The sequence below is a fragment of the Micrasema longulum genome, unplaced genomic scaffold, assembly GCF_059751315.1.
Source record: "Micrasema longulum isolate JH-2025_06_02 unplaced genomic scaffold, ASM5975131v1 h1tg001861l, whole genome shotgun sequence".
Taxonomy (NCBI): domain Eukaryota; kingdom Metazoa; phylum Arthropoda; class Insecta; order Trichoptera; family Brachycentridae; genus Micrasema; species Micrasema longulum.
Window position 1 is genome coordinate 166,589 of NW_028279035.1, and position 21,514 is coordinate 188,102.

Sequence of the window (21,514 nt, forward strand, 5' to 3'; positions counted from 1 at the left end):
ATTACTGTAAAGATAATAACCCATATAAATGCATAAACGTTCATATTCCTTTATCAAAAATCTTTGTCTCCGTTATCATATATATGTAAATATCTAAATAATGTCGTCTTCAAACAATTAGAATAAAAAGTATTTCTCATTATAAAATTAATTTTCAAAACACTGACTTTTTGTATTTCTTAAACTATCCATTGTGAAATCGAACGGATTAATTATCAAAATAAGAAATCCTTTTAGATAGACTGATTTAAAAAAATACGCTTAGAGGGAATAATGTTTGTAATTAAGTGCATAAAATAATAAATTTTACAACAGTTAACCATTTGAAACCTGAACTACATCTGGCAATTGAAAAAAATATTTGATGCTTGATAAAACGAAAGAATATTATTTAATTTTTTTGTGTTTTTTTATTTCTTATAGTTTATAAATTATTTCTATGTTCATTTGAACATTTATTAGGTTGAACGATGTTTTTTTTTATTAGTATGGGAAAAAAATAACAGTTTCAAATACAGACTAAAATCCAATTAATTAAAAAAAAAAAAATGGTCACCAAGGGCGATCCCAACATTTTTTAGACAGGTATTTATCTCTAAATTGTTAAAAAAACAACATGTCTATCATTTCTGAATGATTTTCGCGTAAAATAAAAAAACATATAAGAAGTTAAAGAGTTCCAAATGGTAATAAACATGAATAATTGAACAATCAGTCATTCTAACAAAAAAAATACCGTTAGGACCAAATGTTCGATTGATCAAACGTTGAATAGAACTGTTGAATTATGCTAAATATTTTTTAAAATGGATGCAATAACTTGTGTTATCGTAAAAATACGCTTTTATGCAACAAAATAATCATAATTTAAATTTAAAAAATGTGTAACTTACCTTGAATAGTGCAATTAACAAAGGAAGGAATTAGGTGCTCTAACGAAAGTCAAAATGTGAATACCGTTTTAGGCGGGATTACGGATTACATCCTAGTAGATAAAAATAGATGCCACAGAGAAGGTTTCCAGCAATTACAAAGAAAAAACCCGATATTTAGATTTGATTTATGAGGGGAAAAATAAAACCGCAAACTTAGTGTTCGTTTGTACATACTACGGTCTCAAAGGGTTAACTTTTTTTACAAATTTTTATTTTATATTTTTAATAATTGATAGTTTGCACATAATTATTTGATCAAAATAAAATAAATAGTAAAAACAATAAAATGAAGAAGTATAGAAATTAAAAAAATAAGATTTTCAGGCGTTGCCTAGTATGTAGGTGAAATAATTCAATTAGATGAATCTTACCCGCATAAATAAAGGTTTCAGCTCTTTAACTTCACAAACATCAACAGATGAAAGAATTGAAGGAATATGGATGTTCGAATATGGGCAGAATGGTGAATGTTACACAGTGTGTAAAGTGGCCACTTAAACCAGCCATTGACAGGTCATAAATCCTGTAGATGCCTAGACTTCTCTATTATCTTATCTTAAATGTTGTTCATCTCTGTTGTAATTTGTTAACATCCTTTCGTATTTAAAATTATAACACGAAAAGTGTTAAGAAGAAGAAGAAAATTCTAATATGATCATATTTTATTATCACGTAAAAAATTATACACACTGGAAAAAAATTAAAAAAACATTTAAATAAAAATAAGCAAGCATCGGTTTTAAGATTACGATTCACACTAAAAACTTCAAAATTGTTGAAATAATAAATATCGATCAGAACAACTTCAGGTTGCTATAGCTATGTGATCGCTCAAAGAACGAAAAGTAATAGTGAACGCACGGCCATGTTTGATACATTTTTGACGTTTAAAAACACCATAGAGTGACATGTTTTGGTTTTGAACTATGGACTGGAGCGCTAATGTTTGCGTAACAACAATATACCAATAAATCCTAATAGATTGAATAAACAAAGCATGTTTTGAAAAATGTTTAAAGTATTTCAACTACCCCTGAGCTGTAGAGCCCCTTTAAGGTAAAAACGAATCGGTTTGTAAAGTTTCTAATCAGTTTTTTAACCTCCAAATGTCATTCTCGCGTTTACATAATGGTAAAATTGGGTCGATTTAATAAAATAAATCAATAATATTAAAATTTGCACTACTGTCATTAAGTAATATTAAATGTTATTAATTTGTTTTTAGGCATTTCAATGCATTTGCATATGGATGTAGAACTTTGCAGTCACCTAAACAGAGTTTGGTATATTACAATACCATTCGAAATGCCGTTACAAAGCATTCAGAGGAGGTTTTCAGTAGAAGATTTGACAATATATTTAAACCGTCTGTGAAAATTGGATTAGGGTTATGCGCTGGGTCTTTATTTAATGTAATTAGAAATAATTGGATAGTTCAATGTAAGCAAGCCCCGAGCACAAGATCCTTTACTCTGAAAAGAGATCCAATTGAAGAGCAACAGTACTTTGATTGGAAGAAATTCTGGGATTATTTACTGCCATACCGAACACATTTTATACTTGCTGTAGCGGTATGTATCTACATATTTCCATATTATAAACTACTAATTTTAATGAATCGTAAAGGTGTGTCTGGGGGAATGTAGAATACAGTTCTGTGTGTAAAATAAAACTATAAACCTGGATAAGTGTTTTCGACTCGGTGGCTACTCTCAGGTAAAAATCCTGAAAAAGGAAATCCAGTAGAGATAAGTTCTCGTAGTGTAGTGGTTGGCGGTTAGTCCCAGTTCGATTCCTGGCAAGAGGCTGTTGACAGAAATGTTCATTTCAGTAACAGTGCCTCCATTATCCTCCATTAATGTGAGATTTTGAATAGGTAGGTGCTATTCATATTTTAAAATGTAATGTTTTTTCAAATATAGAACAGATGCAAAAGCCATAGATTTGAAAAATAAAAGACAGAAAATGGCGGGAATATGTCTAGCTTTTAAGGATATAATAAGATCATTTATATAAACTTTATCACAGTACATGTTGTTTTAAACCGTAAAACTTTTTATTAATATAATAAGTCATTTTATTTTATTTATATCTCAATAATATAGTTTGATGTTATCTAATATTTTATTTTAGGCTGCGCTCGCTGTGGCAGCTGTGAGTATTTACATTCCTCAACTTATTGGATCAGTGGTGAACGTGTTGGCTGGGGTTCGAGATGGATCTTGTCATGACTTTTTGGATGATGTTAAGGTTCCAGCATTTAAGCTCGTTGGTCTCTACGTTGCACAAGTAAGAATCTTATTCTTTTTTCCTTCCGGAGAGCCACAGAATAGAGCTATTTGACAAGAAAAAGTTAATTCTTTGACATAATGATTTATTACTTTACGCGTGAATCCAGGCTATGGTCCAGCTCCAAATAAAAGGTTTATAATATTTACAAACAATATTTTAGGTAAGTATGTCTAAATCTTATCTGGATGGGATTGAAGACCTCGTTTTAAAAACATCAAAAGTCCAAAATTTTCCAGATATTATTGGATTTTATTATGTCATGATTGAAAAACAACATCTGTGATTTTCTTTAACTTTACGCGAGAGCGCTTAAATTTTTTTTAGACACTTTATTTCAAAGCTTGATTGGTACAAAAGTATATCATTTGATATTTGGGTTAGTCAAAAACATATATTTTTTCAAACCCAGAATATCTATTTATCTTATTGGGTAAACAAACAGTATGTATAGAAATATTGACCATTTCTTTGTATCTGTAGGACACCATGCACACACCAAAAAAAATATTTACACTTAAGACCCTAATTTAAATTATGTTAAATATAACAAATGTAAAAGATAAAAATGAAGAAATATGTATATAATAATAGAAATAATTAAATATCTGCTTCTCTCAACATATCTATGATTATTTACTTAAATTTACGTAAATTGTCATAAAAAATATCAACCTCGGTAAATCTATTGTTATATTGCTCGCTTATTCAAGGTATTGTAGATTGTTTCAAATAGTTTGTTGACGCATTGTCTGTGTAAAACAGAAGATTTTGTCTTGTCGGTCTAGATGGCACACGGAATGGAAGTTTTTCAAATAGATTAGGGAAATCAATTATACATTTATTGATTTGTATAAAAATAACTGGTCTACCATAATTCTTCGATTTTTTTGAGAGTTTATTCCATGGTACTGCATACTTTCAGTATAGTTAGAGAAGTTATGGTTTGACCGGTAGTCGACCTGTTTAAAGAATTTTTATTGGACCCTTTCTAGTCTATTAATACTAACATTATAGAATATAAAGCTTTTATACAACCTTTTCGAGATCAAATATAAAAGAAAGTCAATGTTGCATTTTTCGAAAAATCTGTCATTGTTCTACGATCACGACGATTATTCTATGTCTTTGAGTCCATACAAGCATTCTTTTTAAATGTTTCTAAAATAACTATGGGTAAGTACCTCAAATTCACTGTAGAAAATACGGCTTTTTTGTGAAAGCAGCAATTGTCCACATCAGTTTGAATGAATAAACAAAAAATATCTTTTAATTAGTATTCTACAACTTTGTAACGCCACTATCACTTATTGTTTGACCGTTCAAAAGGTCTTCTGGTGTTTTTTTTATAAAGGTTTTCAGTACGAGAGTTCAACTACTACTTTCTAAAAAACCGTTTTTTGAATTTAAAATATTCATACCAATTTTTGTTTTGTTTTGTTTAATTTGCACTAAAAACCACAAAGGTCTAAATATTGTCTAACAACAGTAAATGTTTTAGTAATATTTAAATATTCCTACTTACAATATTTATGAAATTTTAAATTTTTATACATTACACTAAAAGTATATCTAAGATTTTATTACAGTAAAATACATAAAAACAATAGTAAAGCCACAGTATTCAGTTTAAACACTCTCGTGAAAAATTATTGCTTTGTGACATTAGAGGTTTTTAAAGCAAGGTCTTACATTGATATCAATGTTAGATATTTTTTCAATGGAGATGAAACTGTTGAAAATATGGAAGTCTAGACATTTATAGAGCATATGTCATAAGCCCTAGACTTTCATATTCCCTTTTCAAAAATAAATGTCAACACATCACAAAATAAATTAGACGAATTGAAACAGAATACTCTTTAAAAAAGTCTTAGTGTCATAAGTGATAAAGCTATTTTACACATGTTTTTGTGTGCCCCTGTACGGAATGGAGGCTTAAAACCTCAGCAAAAGATAATCTAAAAATTGAATGCCTTTGAGATGTGGGTGTATCGAAGGATCCTCAAAATTCGACGAGTACGATGTGTAAAGAAAAAACCCCAAAAGTTGTAGTATTTTTGACACATTGTAAGACACCCAGAGAAATATGAGTTCTTACATCACATTGTACAAGGCAAAAAAGTGAGCAGAAGAGAGCCCGGGAAGAAAAGAAACTACCTGGCTGAAGAACTTGCGGCAGTTGTATGCCAAGTCTTCAGTGGAGCTATTCCAGGCAGCCGTAAATAAAATAATGTTGGTCAACATGATGACAGACATCTGATAGCGGACATGCGCCCAAGGAAGAAGATACTATTAGGCGAAGTTTGATCTATGCGGATTAGATTATGTTTATTTAATGATTTTGGGACTGGCTGATGATAATAAAAATAACCAATTGATAACATTAGCTGCGATTCTAATATCCAGATTCCACTGTATACTTAGTGCAATTGACACTAAGTATATAATAGTTTTTTTTCTGAATTATCTATTTATACAAGTCTTTTGGAACATACAATAACTACATTTTTTTTATTTAATAATATTTGAAAAAATATTTTATTTTATACAAAATTAGTTTAAGAGCCCTCCTCACTAAGGAAATCTGTTCTAAGGAGGTCTGTACAGTCTGCAGTAGTTATTTGCAATCAGTTAATGTTTTTTTATTGGCTCTATGTGCCTATCTGATACATTCCAACAATAATGAATTAATTTAAGAAAAATCAGTTCACACACGGTGAGTACAAAATATTTTTGCAACAATTTATAATACATACTTTGGTGTATATTTGGTAATAATTTATTATTTATTTAAACAATAATTCAAATGTACTTAAAATTATTAGTTTATGCTTAAATCGTTTCTTATTTTTGATAAATTAATTATAATTGCACAGTATTAAGTGTCTAAAAGATAAAACCTTTTTTAAAATTCTAGGCATTTTTTACATTTGTCTACATACATCTTCTTGCTGAGATTGGTGAAGGAGTTGCATGTCAGATGAAACAGGATCTTTTTACTGCCATCATCAGACAAGATATTGCATTTTTCGACCAGGAACGAACCGGAGAACTGCTTAACAGGTTTTATTGAATTTTGCACATATATTTGTAATGGCTTCTCTTCTTAGTTGCTCCATGTGGTGTGATGAGTAGCAAACCACTTTTATTAAGTCAATTTGATTTCCCTTTCCAATTCTCTAATCTAAAAACTTTCTGTATTTTGTTGGATGAAGAATACAGTTCTTAATGTGAAATAGAACCAAAACCCTGGACCGGTGTTTTTAGGTAAAAATTCTGAATATGGAAATTGTTATTATATTATATTACAAAACAGTTGATTTTTGGGAAGGTTTGTTATTGGACGGAAATGGGGTTTAAGTAATATTTATTATTGAAGTGAAGTGTTCACATTAAGCAATATAATTCTCAAAGATACTCCTTTATCTGGACTGCCTTAAAAATTTGATCATGACGTTTTAAAATCCCCGGTTGAGTTAGATTCTCGATTAACCAATGAGAAATTCTCGCAGCCTCAAATTTCCGTGGTCAACTGTGCAGTTACATTTATAATGCATCGGCAAAACTAATAGAATGTGAATTTGTGCAAAAATGTGCAGTTTCTTTATGGTCCCCTCATTAATTTAACATGTGCAAAAAGTAGTCAGTGATGCAACCAACAGTACTCTTTACAAGCATAAGTGTACTACAATTGTGGAACATGCTATATATTACATGTATTCAAATATAAATACATTTGTAAGTTGAAAGAAGAAGAAAATAGAAGATAATAATAAAAAAGCACTGCAGGGAGGTTGATGAGAGAAAATAACTAGTAATTAATATAATGGGAATGGAAGACGAATTTTCACATGCAGTATGCAAGTTAAGATGCTCTATGAAGGTTGGTGTATTGGCAAGGTACAAAGTGATTGTGTTATGATGTTAGGGGACTAGATTATAATAATTATAGCATGTGTTTATTTTAAATACAATTTTTTTAATAATGTTAAATTTTACCAAACCATAAAGAGCGCCTTGTTTGTATTTTAGATTGACTGTCGATGTACAGGATTTCAAAAGCAGTTTCAAGCAAACAATATCAAATGGACTGCGAGCAATTACACAGGTGAATAATTATTCCCTCTTTTTTTTGCACGTAATGAAACTAATCCAATCAGTTTTAAGGGTAATATTACAAATTATATAAAGATCTCTACCATGCATGATGTCTCGAGTTCGACTCTCGACAACGCTGATCTAAAATGCTTCTTTTAAAAGGTGTTTTTATACGCGGCGTAGTGGTTAAGACGCTCGACTCACGCACGGAAGGTTCCGGGTTCGATTTCCGGTGAGAACACAACAATTCAAAATGTGATTTGAGTCATTGGACCTCCTGGCCTGTTGTAGTGCAAAAAAATATATAAAATATATAATATTTCAGCCATTGGACTGGCACCTGAAGCACAGAACTGATCATCTTGCCTTCGTGTTACAAAAAAATGATCAAGGTATGCTGCAAATTGTGTACCTGTGAAGTGCCCTATGATATAACACATTACCATAATACAATCATGTATTCAAATTCCCAGTTTTTAAAAACTATTTTCTTAAGTTTAGTTACTCAATAAATGGTTTTAAAACTGCCCAAAACTGATTAATTTATTTCAGATGGTGCAAACAATTGAATTAAACATTCAGATATTTTTTTCCTAATTTTAGGTCATTGGATCTGCTGGAAGTTTACTAGCCATATCTCCCCAACTTACTGGTCTGACAATGCTCTGCATACCTTCGGTTGTTATTGGAGGTTCATTCATCGGATCGCTTTTAAGAAAACTATCGCGGGAGTCTCAGGCACAGGTAGGTAGGCAAGTAAATACATCACACAATGATCAGTTTTTAAGTTCATTGTCACATAGTTGCGTTTATTGATAAAAGAAAGATACAAAAATATGTTTATGATTCTTCTAATCATTTTATACAATTAATTCTGTAGTCTGATAAAATGTAAGGAAATCATACAATTTTCCCACTTTGAAATGTTGTTCTTTCAAAATCCAATCATTAAAAAAATAATGTGAGTATACATAAGATAAAAACAATTACATGTTATTGAGTAAACATGAATTAGATAAAAAAAATGAAATTTTCTGAGGTATTTCTGATAAAAAATATACTTCTAAGTTTTATATAAGTGACTGGAATTTGATTCCTTTTGGACCGGCAGATTACGCCTCTTGAAATTTATACTAAATTTACGTACGTTGGTACTCATGTAAATACAAATTATTTAAGTCGACTTTGTTCCATAATTTAAAGAAAATGAATTGAACAGGAATGTTATTAAAGAAAAAACTTAAATTTTGGTTTTTTTCAAAAAATAAATTTTCTGGTATTTTTCTTAGAAAATATTTGTTTCATTTACTTCGTTTTTTTATTGGGGAAATTTTGAAAGAACGGTATTTCAAAATGGCACAATCAAATGATTGACTTACTTTTTTATCAGACTACAGCTTCAAGAACGATTTGAATGGGATTTTATAATTACATAATAATAATATGTTATTATTATTTTAAGCGAGCAGCTAAAATCTGATGTGCTTTAATATATTTTTATAGCAGTTGGCGTATTTGAACTTTTCCAAAACAAATCTAGCCCATTAAAAAAATTATTTGAGTTCTCCCGCTGAGACAAATTAATGAAATTATTTAGTCTACACGTTGAGAAAAATTAATACAATAACCTTTTATATATTCATGTATGTAGTCAAATGTACAAGTACATGTATGCGTATTATGCTGTATTGTTTATTTAAATAAATAAATAAATTAATAGTAAGTCTTATATCACAAGAGTATTGTAATAACGTACACTCGTAGATTAGCTTTTTTAAATGAAATATCTTAAAAAATAACATATTATATTAGGTTTGCAGATGTAAATCATCTCAAAATATGTGTCCTATAGAGGGTTAATGAAGACAACTGTTTGAAATAATGAACTTTTAAGAGAAAACGAACTTCTGCAAGATTACTTTATTTGAGATGTGAAACATGTACATATAATTATGCATATCGCTAACACAAAGATGTGTACCCGAGCCAAAGAAATGTTGTACCGAAAATGCTTTTCCCCAAAAGTTACAATGTTTCTATGCTAACTTTATTTAGAATGGCAACAGTGTTACAAAACAAATGTAAGAAATAATTATTCCAGGTTGAGAAAGCAACATTGGTAGCTGAAGAAGCGTTGAGTAATGTTCGTACGGTGCGAGCATTTGCAGCTGAAGACCACGAGAGGGAGGTATTTGCACGAGAAAGTGAGAAGGCTGCTAAATTGGCACAAGAACTAGGAAGGGGAATCGGATTGTTCCAAGCTGGAACTAATCTGTTTCTTAATAGGTGAGATTGGCTTGTGTTTTCAGCATGACGGAACGAAATGCAATTCCTGCAATTAATTATAACAGTAATTATTGTACTTTCATTTTTTAATCAAATCGAAAACTGTTGTTGCTTAGATACCCAGTTGAAAAGGCATCTGGTGTGAGTATTGGGTGTTTTTCGGAACATAAGTGTCTTCTATCTGTTGTTTATCTTTTTTTATTCTGTTGTGTACCTGTATTTGATGACTGTGTAGAGATTTATATAAATAAAATCCACCAGATATTAGCGTGCTCAATTTAGTTTGTGGTTTGTGTTAAAATGGGGTGAACAAAGTTTTTTTTTTTGCTGTGGTTTGTAGCTGCTTTGATTTCATCGAAGTGCATTCGTAATTTTCTGGCCAGCGCTTCCATATCTTGCTCTTTGCTGCTTGTAAAAAAATCACAGAGTCGTTCCAAATACTAATTCTGCTGTCGATCGTCCTGATTCTTCTCGCGCGGCATTTCCGAGACCTAATAACAAAGTTAATGACTCCGTCCATGAGGTACTGTTGACTGCCATTACTCCTGCCTTCAATCTGCATATATCTAGGAATCCTATGGGTGTTGAAAAAAAAAAAAAAACATTATCTCAAATAAGTTTAAATTATTGACACTTTTGTTAGTTAAGCTTAGATTATACTCTGTCTGGGTAATCTAGCAAAAATGCCAGCACAACAATATGAATCATAAATGTACTGAACACAAACTAATTTTTAAACATTCAAACAAATAATGTAATTTTAGTATGGTCCTGGGTACACTTTACCTCGGTGGTCACCTGATGTCTACTGGTCAGCTAAGTCCCGGAGATGTGATGGCCTTCCTCATCAACTCGCAGACCATTCAAAGATCCACGGCTCAACTTTCACTGCTTTTTGGGTCAATCATCAAAGGACTTAGTGCTGGAGGAAGAGTTTTTGAGGTATCCTGGAATTTAAATCACCGTTTTACTAAACCAATATAAAGTTTTAAAACACCATTCATGTATATATTTAATTTATCTTTATATTAAAAAACTTACAAAAAATAAAAGCATTAACTATACATTCCCTTGAGTACGAGTATTGCATTGAAGCAGATATATTAAAATTGTTTTGGCCGAATGACAATCCATTTTACTTTTACCCACCTCCACTATCCATTTTTTCATACTGTTTTTAAACATTTTCCCATTATTGTTTTAATGGACAGTGGAAGTAAGTTATTGAATTCAATTGATAACACTCAAAGTCCCTTTGTCCGAAAGTAATATAAGTTTGTATTTGTTTAACCTTTCCCTTACTGTCCAAAAAACTTCCGCATAAAACAGTGCTGTGTAGTCATTGCACATGCAAAAAATGAGAGATTTTAAATTGGAAAAACATAATATTCATAGGCAATTGCTTCAATTATTAATAGTTGAAGTCAAACATGATAATACTTTTAATTTAATTGCTAAAAACATGAAAAAATCATTAGCTTATGCTCTCTGCGCGTGCAACAGAACCAGCCCTGATGGAAGTCGGGCATCTACTGGCGATCGTCTGAGAGTAAGAGAAGGACTAGAATCTTTGCTGTTAATGGTCCCTCTCGCTCCCGAATGATACCTGTATTATCGAGAGTGAGACAATTATATATTAGGATTACTTTTTACTACTTACACAACATGCGACACATTGGTAAACTTTCTATTGTATTGGTGACTTATCTCCGATTTTTGATAAAATGCTTTTTCCGTTCCCAGTTAGCATTAATAATTTAATTAAAAAAATATTTTAACCGACACGTAAATGTATAATAGAGGAATACCGAAAATCTCAACCCATAATTTATTATATTTATGGAGATATTAAAGTTATTCAATGCAATGTGTACTAGCTACATGTTAAGTTGTTTTTGTGTCTAGGATCTTGTAATTATATTATTGGCATGTAGTACATTGTTGGAGTTAAGTGTTTCATTTGATTGTTGCATAGTTACGTGCGTGAGTAAGAGTAGTTATTGAATGCGTAAGTTAGTGAGAATTGTTTTGGTACATAATATTTTTGTTGTCATAAATTGTGATTTGTTAAATTTTTTTAGTGGATGTCTGTATTAGACCCTAAGTATTATTTTATTAATGGACTTTTGTAAAACAAATACTCAATACAAATACACTGTCGCTCGTACCATCCCAACTGACTATGCCGTACTCCAAAATTGATGGCATAATGCATAATAAATCTTTAAAATATCCTTTATATTGATGACATTTTGAGTTGTTTTAAATATGTATTATTGACCTTTTCAATTTATTTGTAATATTTTTAATTTTTAATTTCCACTTTGCGTTATTATAAATGTTTTCAACTGTAAGGAAATAACTCATATTATTGAAAATGGAAATAAAGTTATTGTAAAGCAAGGTTCGAACCTCAGACCTCTGATCCGTGAGTCTGCAACACTACCGCAGGATCAAAACCTGGACAAATATTTTGATACTCGATTCCATTTGTAAACATATAAAATAATATATGTTGTTTCCATGTACTGGTAGACAGATGGTAGAAGGGACCATCTGTGATTTTCAAAAATATTCAGGAGAGCTGAAATAAGACTCACTTTCAAGACCTTAACCCTCAAACCTCAAACTGAATTTTTTTTAGTGTTACTTTTCCATTAATTACCATTTAAATGATACTTTTTTAAAATTATTATTTATAAATGGAAATTAATTAAATATTTTTTTGTCAATTAGTACATCAACAAAGAACCCAGAATGCCTGTCTCAGGAGGACACATCATTCCGTACCATGAATTGATAGGAGATCTAGAATTCTCAGATGTCACTTTCGCATATCCTACACGAATAGAATCGGTAAGAGTATTATTGGTAATTTAATTTGTACTTTTTTAAACAAAAAATATGCAAATGAGCTAACTGGTCTGAGAAGTATAAAAAAATGAAAAGAATTAATTTTTGTGATCAGTTTTTAGTCTTTGATTTTTTTGCCATTTCCTAGTAATGGAAAAATTAGATAGAATCTCACCTAAATCAACAAAGGTTTCAGTTATTTTATTCAAAAATTTATGGACAGAGAAATCAAAGAAATGTGGATGTTTAATACAGGCAGAATAGTGAATGTTACACAGTGTGTAAAGTAATCACTTAAAACATAGATGACAAGACCTAAAAATGTTTTCCATCTCTGTTAAAAAAAATATAAATTAAAATTATTGTTTACTTATGTATTGCTAAATATGTCTTAGATAATAGTAGGGCTGATAAAGTTGGCTTTGTTTCTAATTAAAAAAGTAATCAGGTATACAAGAACTCTGTAAACATTTACATATTATGTACATATGTATATAAATACAGTCATAGTAGACTACACAAGTCGCAGTTTTACATTATTTTGTAGAATTTCATCCATTGTTAATTATTTTTATTTTAGATGTAAATTTTTAATATATGAAACCGGTTTACACCAGCACTATTAATGTCATTGCAGGTTATTAACTAGCTAAATTTGAAATGCAATATTTACATATATACACAAATATATATTATGCGCATGAATTAGGGTAGGTATTAAGGTATTTTAAAGGTAAAACTGTAGATGTTTTTGCTGCACGTAATCAATAAATGGGGAACACAAGCTGGAGACTTTTACTGTGTAATAATAGTATGTTTGATGCATCTTTGATTTTCTTCCAGGTTATTCTCAAAAACTTTAACCTTAAAATTCCATTTGGCAAGACCGTCGCTATTGTGGGTTCATCTGGCAATGGAAAATCAACTATTGCAGCTCTTTTAGAAAGGTTTGTTTTTAAACCTCATAAAGTGTTTTAATTAGCAATCCTAAAATCATGATTTATTATAAAACTATCTATTGTTTCATGATGTTTAAACATTTAAAAAAAATGTGAAATGTGAAAATGTTTATAAATAAAAATGAAATTTTATGCAGGTCCTTTAGATCCAAGTCACACAATTTACCACATTTTAAAGCCTAACGATTCGGATTCCAATCCAGGAAAAGTTAAATATTGTAGTGTGAAAGCACTCTCTAAATATATTTTTTAAGTAGATTGAGTTTTTCTACTGACATTTCTTGGTGGAACTGCATTTTAATTATAATAATAAAAATACGTACATATATTGTGTTATTTCACTTTTATTTATAATTTTTACCAGTGACAAGGTTTCGTCGTGACCGACATTGTCAGACTGGTGACGGTCACAACGAAACCCGGTCACTGGTAAAAAATAAAAAATAAAAAGTGGAATAAAACTGTATACGTATTTTTATTATTATAATATTTTATGTTGTTCCTGCCAGGAATCTACATACAAGGCGGTCTTATCTCCGCCAAATTTCCCTTGAAGGATTTTTACCCGAGTGAAGATATCGAGTCAAATAGATTCGTCCAGGATTCTGGTTCTATTTCACACACAGAATTGTATTCTTTATTCCCGGGAGGATTGGATAAAACACGTAAATTTTCATCTAGCTATTATTTTATAAATATAAATGTAAAAATGTTCTATATCTGATATCCTTTATCCTTTTATTGTTCATGTAAAAAATTTTTTTTTTTTAGATTTTATGATGTTTCTGGGGGAAAAATTACTCTGGATAATCAAGATATTCGTGAACTGGATCCACGCTGGCTTAGAGGACGAGCCATCGGTTACATCAACCAAGAGCCGGTTCTGTTTGCTACAAGTATAAAGGAAAATATTCGATACGGAAAACCTAATGCTTCTGATGCTGAGGTGAATTACAGATTTATTTACGTATTATGTACACACTGAAAATTTCATATTTTTTAAAGTGACACATGAAGTATGTCTGATCGTCTTGCCTCCATGCAACGAAAAATGAACAAGATACATTGTGATTAGAGTAACAATAAATTGTCCAATGCACAATTAGGTATGAGCCATCAAACTCCCCACGTCATTATATATCTGTACTTTAATAGATAAACTACGGGAGTCCACTTTTTGGTGATTTTGAGTTGAATACGTAGAAAAATTAACTGTATTTCATTACGTTAATTCATGAAATATTAAAGTCAATAAACATTGAATTAATCGATATAATTATAGTCCTTAAAATATAACATGATTAGAATGACAGCTGTTAGAAAAAGTGACGACATAACTTTGTAGTAACATGAAAGGAGTTATTTACATTGACACACAAAAAATCGTTTGTATCTGGCGTGTTAATTTATTTTTTTAATACAATGCTTGAAACATAAATTAACATTAATATATAAAATCAGCGTTAAAACTAAAAGAAAATTAAAATAAACCTAATTATTAAAGACGTTCTTTCAAGGTCATTTTGCAAAAAACGTTAGAGATGGGTCAAATTGATCAATGTAAATTGATCGAATAAAAAAATAATTCATTTGATGTTGTTCATGAAAAAAGTATAACTGTCTTATTTTTTGTTGAATAATTGTTTTAAACACACTATAACAAGCTTGTTTTTGCGTTTTTTATATCAATTTTTAGAAACAGAGTTTCATGATTGCATAAAATAACTGATAAAATTGATTTGATCAGTGATCAGTAATTTCCCATCACTAATAAAATTAGTTTGACAGCTGTCATTCTAATCAAGCTATATTTTAAGGACTATAGTTTAAAAACCACTGAAGTTCAACTCACTTTATGCTCTAAGAAAAACTCAAATTCAAATGTCATTTAGTTCCATAAACACGGAAGTTCAACATACGTAGTTTATGCTCTAACAATTTTATGGTTTATGTTAATGCAAGTATTGGCAGCTGACATGAGATAGCTTTTAAATACATTATTAAGTGAAAATGATGTCGAGCAAAATGAAGCAAACTCTATACTTGCAAAAACGTCTCTGCAACTCGGCTAAAGAAGATGGGCGTTGCACAATGGATTTTTAAAAAGTAAAAAATCTTGTTAAATGCACTAGGGATAAAGAATCATCATGATTTGAACATAAAGAAAATTTATGATTTATTCCTTAAGCAATATACATAATGAGTTTAATAATTATTGTGTTCCCAAATTTATGTTTTATCGCCATATAATTAAAACTAAATTTAATTCTGGGCTTACTCTACCTGTGACACCAGCGACAGTCTTAAAATTAGTTTAAGCTCAAGAAAAAAAAAAAATTTTGGAAGACCACACACAGGAAGCAATTGCTGATGCAAATGATTCGGTTATAATAATGATTAATGGCTTGATTTGATTTATTTGTTGTATCGGTAAATTGTGTTTGGCCGTGAGTGATGGTAGGTTCGTATAAAGGATGCGGATACCGGAAATACTTTTCATCGGTTCTGGTTTTTTGGAGCGATTCTGGCGGTTTCATTTACTGATAATCTTTGGTGTGCCAAAAAATATTTGATTGTACGATTCGATTTTCCTTTCTCCATCTGCTTAAATAATTATTTTCTTAATTTTAGTATATGTTCAAGTTCCATTGGTATTTAATCTCCTTTAATGGACTTTGCTTTTTTGATTTTATGTCTATATTACAAGATATATTAGGCATCCTCGGAATGCTTAAGAACTATCTTAATTGGACGCGGTTTGGTAGATGTATCTACCTGTTTTCCGAGGCGTACTGTTGCGATAACATTCTCACATATTGACGGTGAAATATCTTTCAATATGTCCCGCACAGCCAGTTCAGTTCCGCTTCCCCCACGTTAGATTCGGGCACATCAAACATTATGATATTTCAAGATCGTCTTTTTCATTCTTCTAGGTTCGCTATTAAATCATTGACATTGTTACTACTGTGGTTGTTTTTGAGCTAAAAAACTGCCTCTTGCAAATCTTTGATCATTTCGATAAGTATAGGTATCCCCTTGTGGCAGTCTGTACAATGGAATTGCAGAACTCGGCTTTTGAGTTGGAGACACCTAACTTTGTTAATCCACTACAGACACCACAAACATGACTTTTGCACCCACCACACCTATCTTAGTTTGTTTCACCGTTTAAATCCACTTTACATTGATTACATAAAGACATCTTATTTATCTCCTTGATTTCCTTTGCTTTATTTCAATTGCTTACAGAAATATGTGTTTGTTGAAAGCTTTCATGTACAATTTGTCAAAGAAAACTATAAAAAAACCTTCTTCTCAAAACCAAACACTATATGTCACTTATAAGTATATAGATTTTCCACAAAATAATGTATTACACTAATTAAGATACTGACCAAATTATATTAAGTTACTATTTTTCACAGAGCAGAACAATGAAGCACTTTTGACAGTAGATATTATTGTTGCAATCTCAAACCAAATATTTTAAATCTTTTCACAATACTGGCTAGATACTTGGCTAGATAGATGTATTAATTGGATATAGGTGTAACAATTTTAAAATGCTTATTTTTCAGGTACAAAAAGCAGCCGAACTTGCAAATGCCCACAGCTTTATCAGCGAGTTCCCTGCTGGGTATAACACTATGGTAGGTGAAAGAGGACAAGCACTCAGTGGAGGGCAGAAACAAAGAATAGCCATTGCTCGTGCACTTATCAAAGATCCACAAATACTGCTTCTTGATGAAGCCACAAGGTATTGTATTTATTTGTATTTCTCTTGTTCTCAGGATTCACCTAAATATTTATTTTTGTATTTTTAATTTAATCACAAGTATCCGTGTCAGAAAATAGAAATTGAAGTTGTAGAAATAATAATAGAGGAAAATACTTCAGGGCTCTGATTCATTCAGAGCTCACAGCACTGCTAACAGACAACACGTATTGTTAATATGATTAGTGACTAGTTACTGTAAAGAAAATCATTGTAAAACACAGTTATTGATTCAATCAACACAGTCTAAAGAACGTGTAATCCGAATAAAATTTGTAAAATAAATAAATATAAAATACTTATCATGGCATGTTAAAATCAAGGGTTGAGAACCAGAATTATTTATTAAGTTTTTTTTTATTTAGAGGAGAAGTTGTAGAGAGCTTAATTTTACTTTTAAAATACAGTTCTGAAAATAGATGTGAAAAGAAACTGTATTTTGGTGTTCAAATGTTAACTTAGTCAAATTCAATGATAGATACATTCTAGTTTTATACCAGAATGATGTATTTACTGGTTTTAAGCCCTGGAAATTTAATAAATACAAATATGTTGCAAATATCAAAGTAACTACGAGTATGGTCAATGAAGAGTAAAATATATTTCATGTCATCATGCTCTGAATCATTATTATAGTATTTTATTGGTAAACCAAACGTAGCGAATCCTAATAAAAGGTAATCAGTCTTACTCCTCACTTTAAGCATCAGACTTGTGTTTTGAATAGATATATATCTATTTGTGTTATTCTCTAGAAAACTAGTCGGACAGAAAAAAAACATATCACAAAAATATTGTATGGCGATAATGAAAAAACTCTTTCTAAATGCCTATTTCTTGCAAGCAAAAAAATAATGTAAAGACTGCCTGTCAAATCAGATTTATTCTATTGTTTATTACTTAAAATAAGCTGTGTTAATTGCATAATTAGGGAATATTTTTTTTGGTAACATGTATAACGGGCGTCGGAGTAAGGTAATTTTTCTAAATAATTATAGTAATAATCTGAATTTATGTTTTTAAATTTATCAAGTGAAAATAGATATTTTGAAACTGAATTTCATTAAAGTAAATTATCACAGTTTTTCGTACCATTTGTGTAATTGCAATATGGTCATGAGGATGAATGACAATATCTGTCATAAGCCTTCCATTCAATTTGCCAAATTCAGAGTGAAAGTGGCAATCAAAGCAGTTGAGTTAAATGAAATTAAAACCATTTTTTATCAATTGAAATTTTTAAAAGAAACTTGTTTACTGTCAACTTTTTTTTTTTAGTATGAGTGATACTAATAAGAAGACCCTTAGTCTTTGGTTTTTGTGTATGTATAGGGAGTGCTTTCACTATACTGTTTAATACTGACGTGACATTGTAAATATTTTAAAAATCATTACTGCCATTCACTTCTTTCTGATTTTAGAAATACATATCATAAGTTATATATAAATATATGAATGGTCAACTGGATGAATGTCCGATTAAAATTATATTATTTATGTGGTTTTTAGTGCCTTAGATACAGAGTCGGAACTAATCGTACAGCAGGCATTAGAGGCAGCAAGTCGGGGTAGAACTGTTTTAGTTATCGCACACAGACTTTCCACAGTTAGAAATGCAGATGTTATTGTTGTTCTACAGGGAGGAAAAATTGTAGAGGTATGTATAAATAATGAAGTTTTTAACTGTCTGTATGCATTTATATTTAAATAAAAACTCCATTTAATGGCAGATAAATACAGATAACCCTCCTACAACACGGTAGATAGGTTCCTATAATATGCCGTGTCATGTGAAAATGTGTTATTTGAGATTCAGTCAGTACAAAAAAGGAGTTAGGTTCCAAAAAAAAAAAACTGTTTTTTTGCATTAAAATTTTTATGAATAATTATTATATTTGTGTGTCAAATGGTATAAAAGAACTTTTTAAATTTTATATTTTTATCACATAAAAAAGTTCTATTGGAACAAGCCGCATTGATTGGTGTATATTTATTTCTACATTGACCAATAGCTTGCTTGCATTCAAATAAATTTAGTTCCACGAATGAATCCTCTTTACTAAAAAAGCAAAACAATACCACGTATATCCCTAAATCCAATACAGCGGATGAGAGAATATGCCATACGTAATTGCCAGTTTAACTGCTACGATTAACTTCGTATAGGTGCATACGACAGTAAAAACAGATTTTCTATTATAAAGCAACAACACAAAATAAAATGCACTTAAATATTTTTTTTACTAAATTGTCAGGTTTTTTGTTTACCCTGAACATTTTGACAAATGGTTCATTTGCGGTAATGAACTTGCATAGACGATATGATATATTCTGTGTTTTCTTTTTTAGATGGGGAACCATGACAGTTTACGCAAGTTGAAAGGTCACTACTGGAATCTTATCAAACAGCAAGAAGAGAATTCTGGAAAATAGAATAAGTAAATTATTATTTATGATTTTGTATCTACATATATACATATTGTATACAGTATACATAGCCACATATGTACAATAAAAGCTTAGTGTATGTATTTTTTTCATAATTTTATTATTTTATGCGTATACACATTTTATTGAATCAATTTTACAATCATTTGTTTTTGGCTGTTATTTATTCATTTTAGCTCTTATACTGAACATAAAACTCAAATCGTAAACATAAACTTTATGCACTTATTTATTTATAAATTTGTATAAACCACTTCAATTTTTAGTTAAACGTCGACCAGTTTCGAGGTTACTACCACATTATCAGGACTTAGTCAAACTTAGAATCACTTGTGTTACTATTTATGTTGTAATAAAAGAACAGAAGAATTAAAGAATGAGAGAGAAAAAGGATAATATGAATCATAACCGGAATATTTTTGGAAGATGATTCAAAGTTAGTATAAAACCTTGATGATGATGACAAATTCACAAATAAAGAGGTGTAAGTGGTTGGCCATAGTGGCGTAGCGTTTGCGGTGCTGCGTGGGGGCTGTACGCGGCGCCTTGCCATGCCCGCACGCTCACTATGGACACTACACTTGTTTATCATATGTTTATGTTCACCGCTTCCGCGCCGCACCGCAAACACTTCATCACTATGGCCAAGCATTAAAATTGTCATACATACCCCAAAATTAGAGTCAATATTTGTTTGTAATTAGTAGGATTGTTGCCAAATGGCAGTTTTTTCCAACATGCCAAAAAGACGCATTAATTGATATGTTAATCAAAACATATGATCATATTTAAATAAACAGTATTGTGAAGAAATATTTAACATTCTTATTTATTTATTTTATTGCTGCTCAAATTTTTTTTTGTATAATTATATATTTCCTGGTGTATATTGTGATATGTAATTTATAATAATTTTTTCTCTGTACGATAATCAGTATATTATGTTTAGTTACTAAGTGAAATAAATATGATTTAAAAAAATGTGTCTAATATTTATTTTATTTCATTCTTATCAGTGAAAGATACTGCCACCTGTGGATATTTTCAGGAAGCTTTTTAGTGGTTGTTGGAAAAGCTGAAGCTAACATATTTTTTTTCAGAAATCGGTGGAAATGTTCATTGTGTTTTCTTGAGTTTTTAATAGAGGGATCAAATAATGAATAATTTTAGAGTAATACATATGGTACCTACGCCTATGCAGCACATTAATATTATAATAGTACCTACCCTTAGAGTAATAACACGCCACTGCCTAATAGACTCACCCATATGGACAAAAACCATTTTATGATTATTAATCACGAAGTTAGCTACCGTTTACAGCAGTACAACTGGGCGTAGGTACTCAGGTCGAGAATCGCAACCGCAAACCGAAACCTTCCGTTACACAGTTGTTAAACTAAAAACCAAACCAAAATATTTGAATACTTTCGTTTTATGCAATAAGAGCTAATGAGCTCTAGTGACATTTTATGATATATTTTACTTTTACACAAAGTGATATTAAATAATATTGCTATCGATCTTGGTTGTAATAAACTTCTTCAAGAAGGTTTCTATATATTTTTAGTTTGTTAAAATGTTTGTAGAAAAATTACTCGATTTCACCTCCCAGGGTTTTAACTTGTTCACTTGTTGCTAAAATTTTTTTAAAAAATATTTCACAATATTTTTTGTTCAGATTTGATACGTTTTAATTAACAAATCAATTTATGTGTCTTGACAGGTTGGAAAAAACTGCCATTTGGCAAAAAGCCCATTAATTATTACAAACAAATATTAACTCTGATTTTGTGGTATGTATGACATTTTAGTGCTTGGCCATAGTGACAAAGTGTTTGCGGCGCGGCGCGGGCGCGGTGAAC

At 30.5% G+C, this 21,514-nt stretch overlaps 1 protein-coding gene across 2 annotated transcripts; it reads left to right on the top strand.

The window, feature by feature from the left end:
• The first annotated feature begins 1,785 nt into the window (after positions 1 to 1,785).
• Positions 1,786 to 20,012, top strand: LOC148273712 (mitochondrial potassium channel ATP-binding subunit). Of its 2 annotated transcripts, XM_088238322.1 has the most exons (14): positions 1,786 to 1,991; positions 2,161 to 2,506; positions 3,069 to 3,224; positions 6,145 to 6,290; positions 7,260 to 7,335; positions 7,929 to 8,069; positions 9,427 to 9,611; positions 10,376 to 10,553; positions 12,348 to 12,467; positions 13,308 to 13,411; positions 14,195 to 14,369; positions 17,005 to 17,183; positions 18,711 to 18,858; positions 19,551 to 20,012. In XM_088238322.1, the coding sequence occupies exons 1-14, from the start codon at positions 1,945 to 1,947 to the stop codon at positions 19,632 to 19,634; spliced, it is 2,085 nt and encodes a 694-aa protein (XP_088094448.1). In that variant the 5' UTR covers positions 1,786 to 1,944; the 3' UTR covers positions 19,635 to 20,012. The 2 variants fall into 2 exon arrangements, with proteins under 2 accessions (XP_088094448.1, XP_088094449.1); XM_088238323.1 differs by lacking the exon at positions 2,161 to 2,506 and having other exon boundaries at positions 1,818 to 1,991.
• The last annotated feature ends 1,502 nt before the right edge of the window (positions 20,013 to 21,514 follow it).

Coding starts and splice junctions, on each gene's coding strand:
- LOC148273712 (XM_088238322.1), top strand. CDS start 1,945: ATGTTTAAAGTATTTCAACTACCCCTGAGCTGTAGAGCCCCTTTAAG. Junction 9,612..10,375: donor ACTAATCTGTTTCTTAATAG/GTGAGATTGGCT, acceptor ATGTAATTTTAG/TATGGTCCTGGGTACACTTT. Junction 17,184..18,710: donor CTTCTTGATGAAGCCACAAG/GTATTGTATTTA, acceptor TGTGGTTTTTAG/TGCCTTAGATACAGAGTCGG.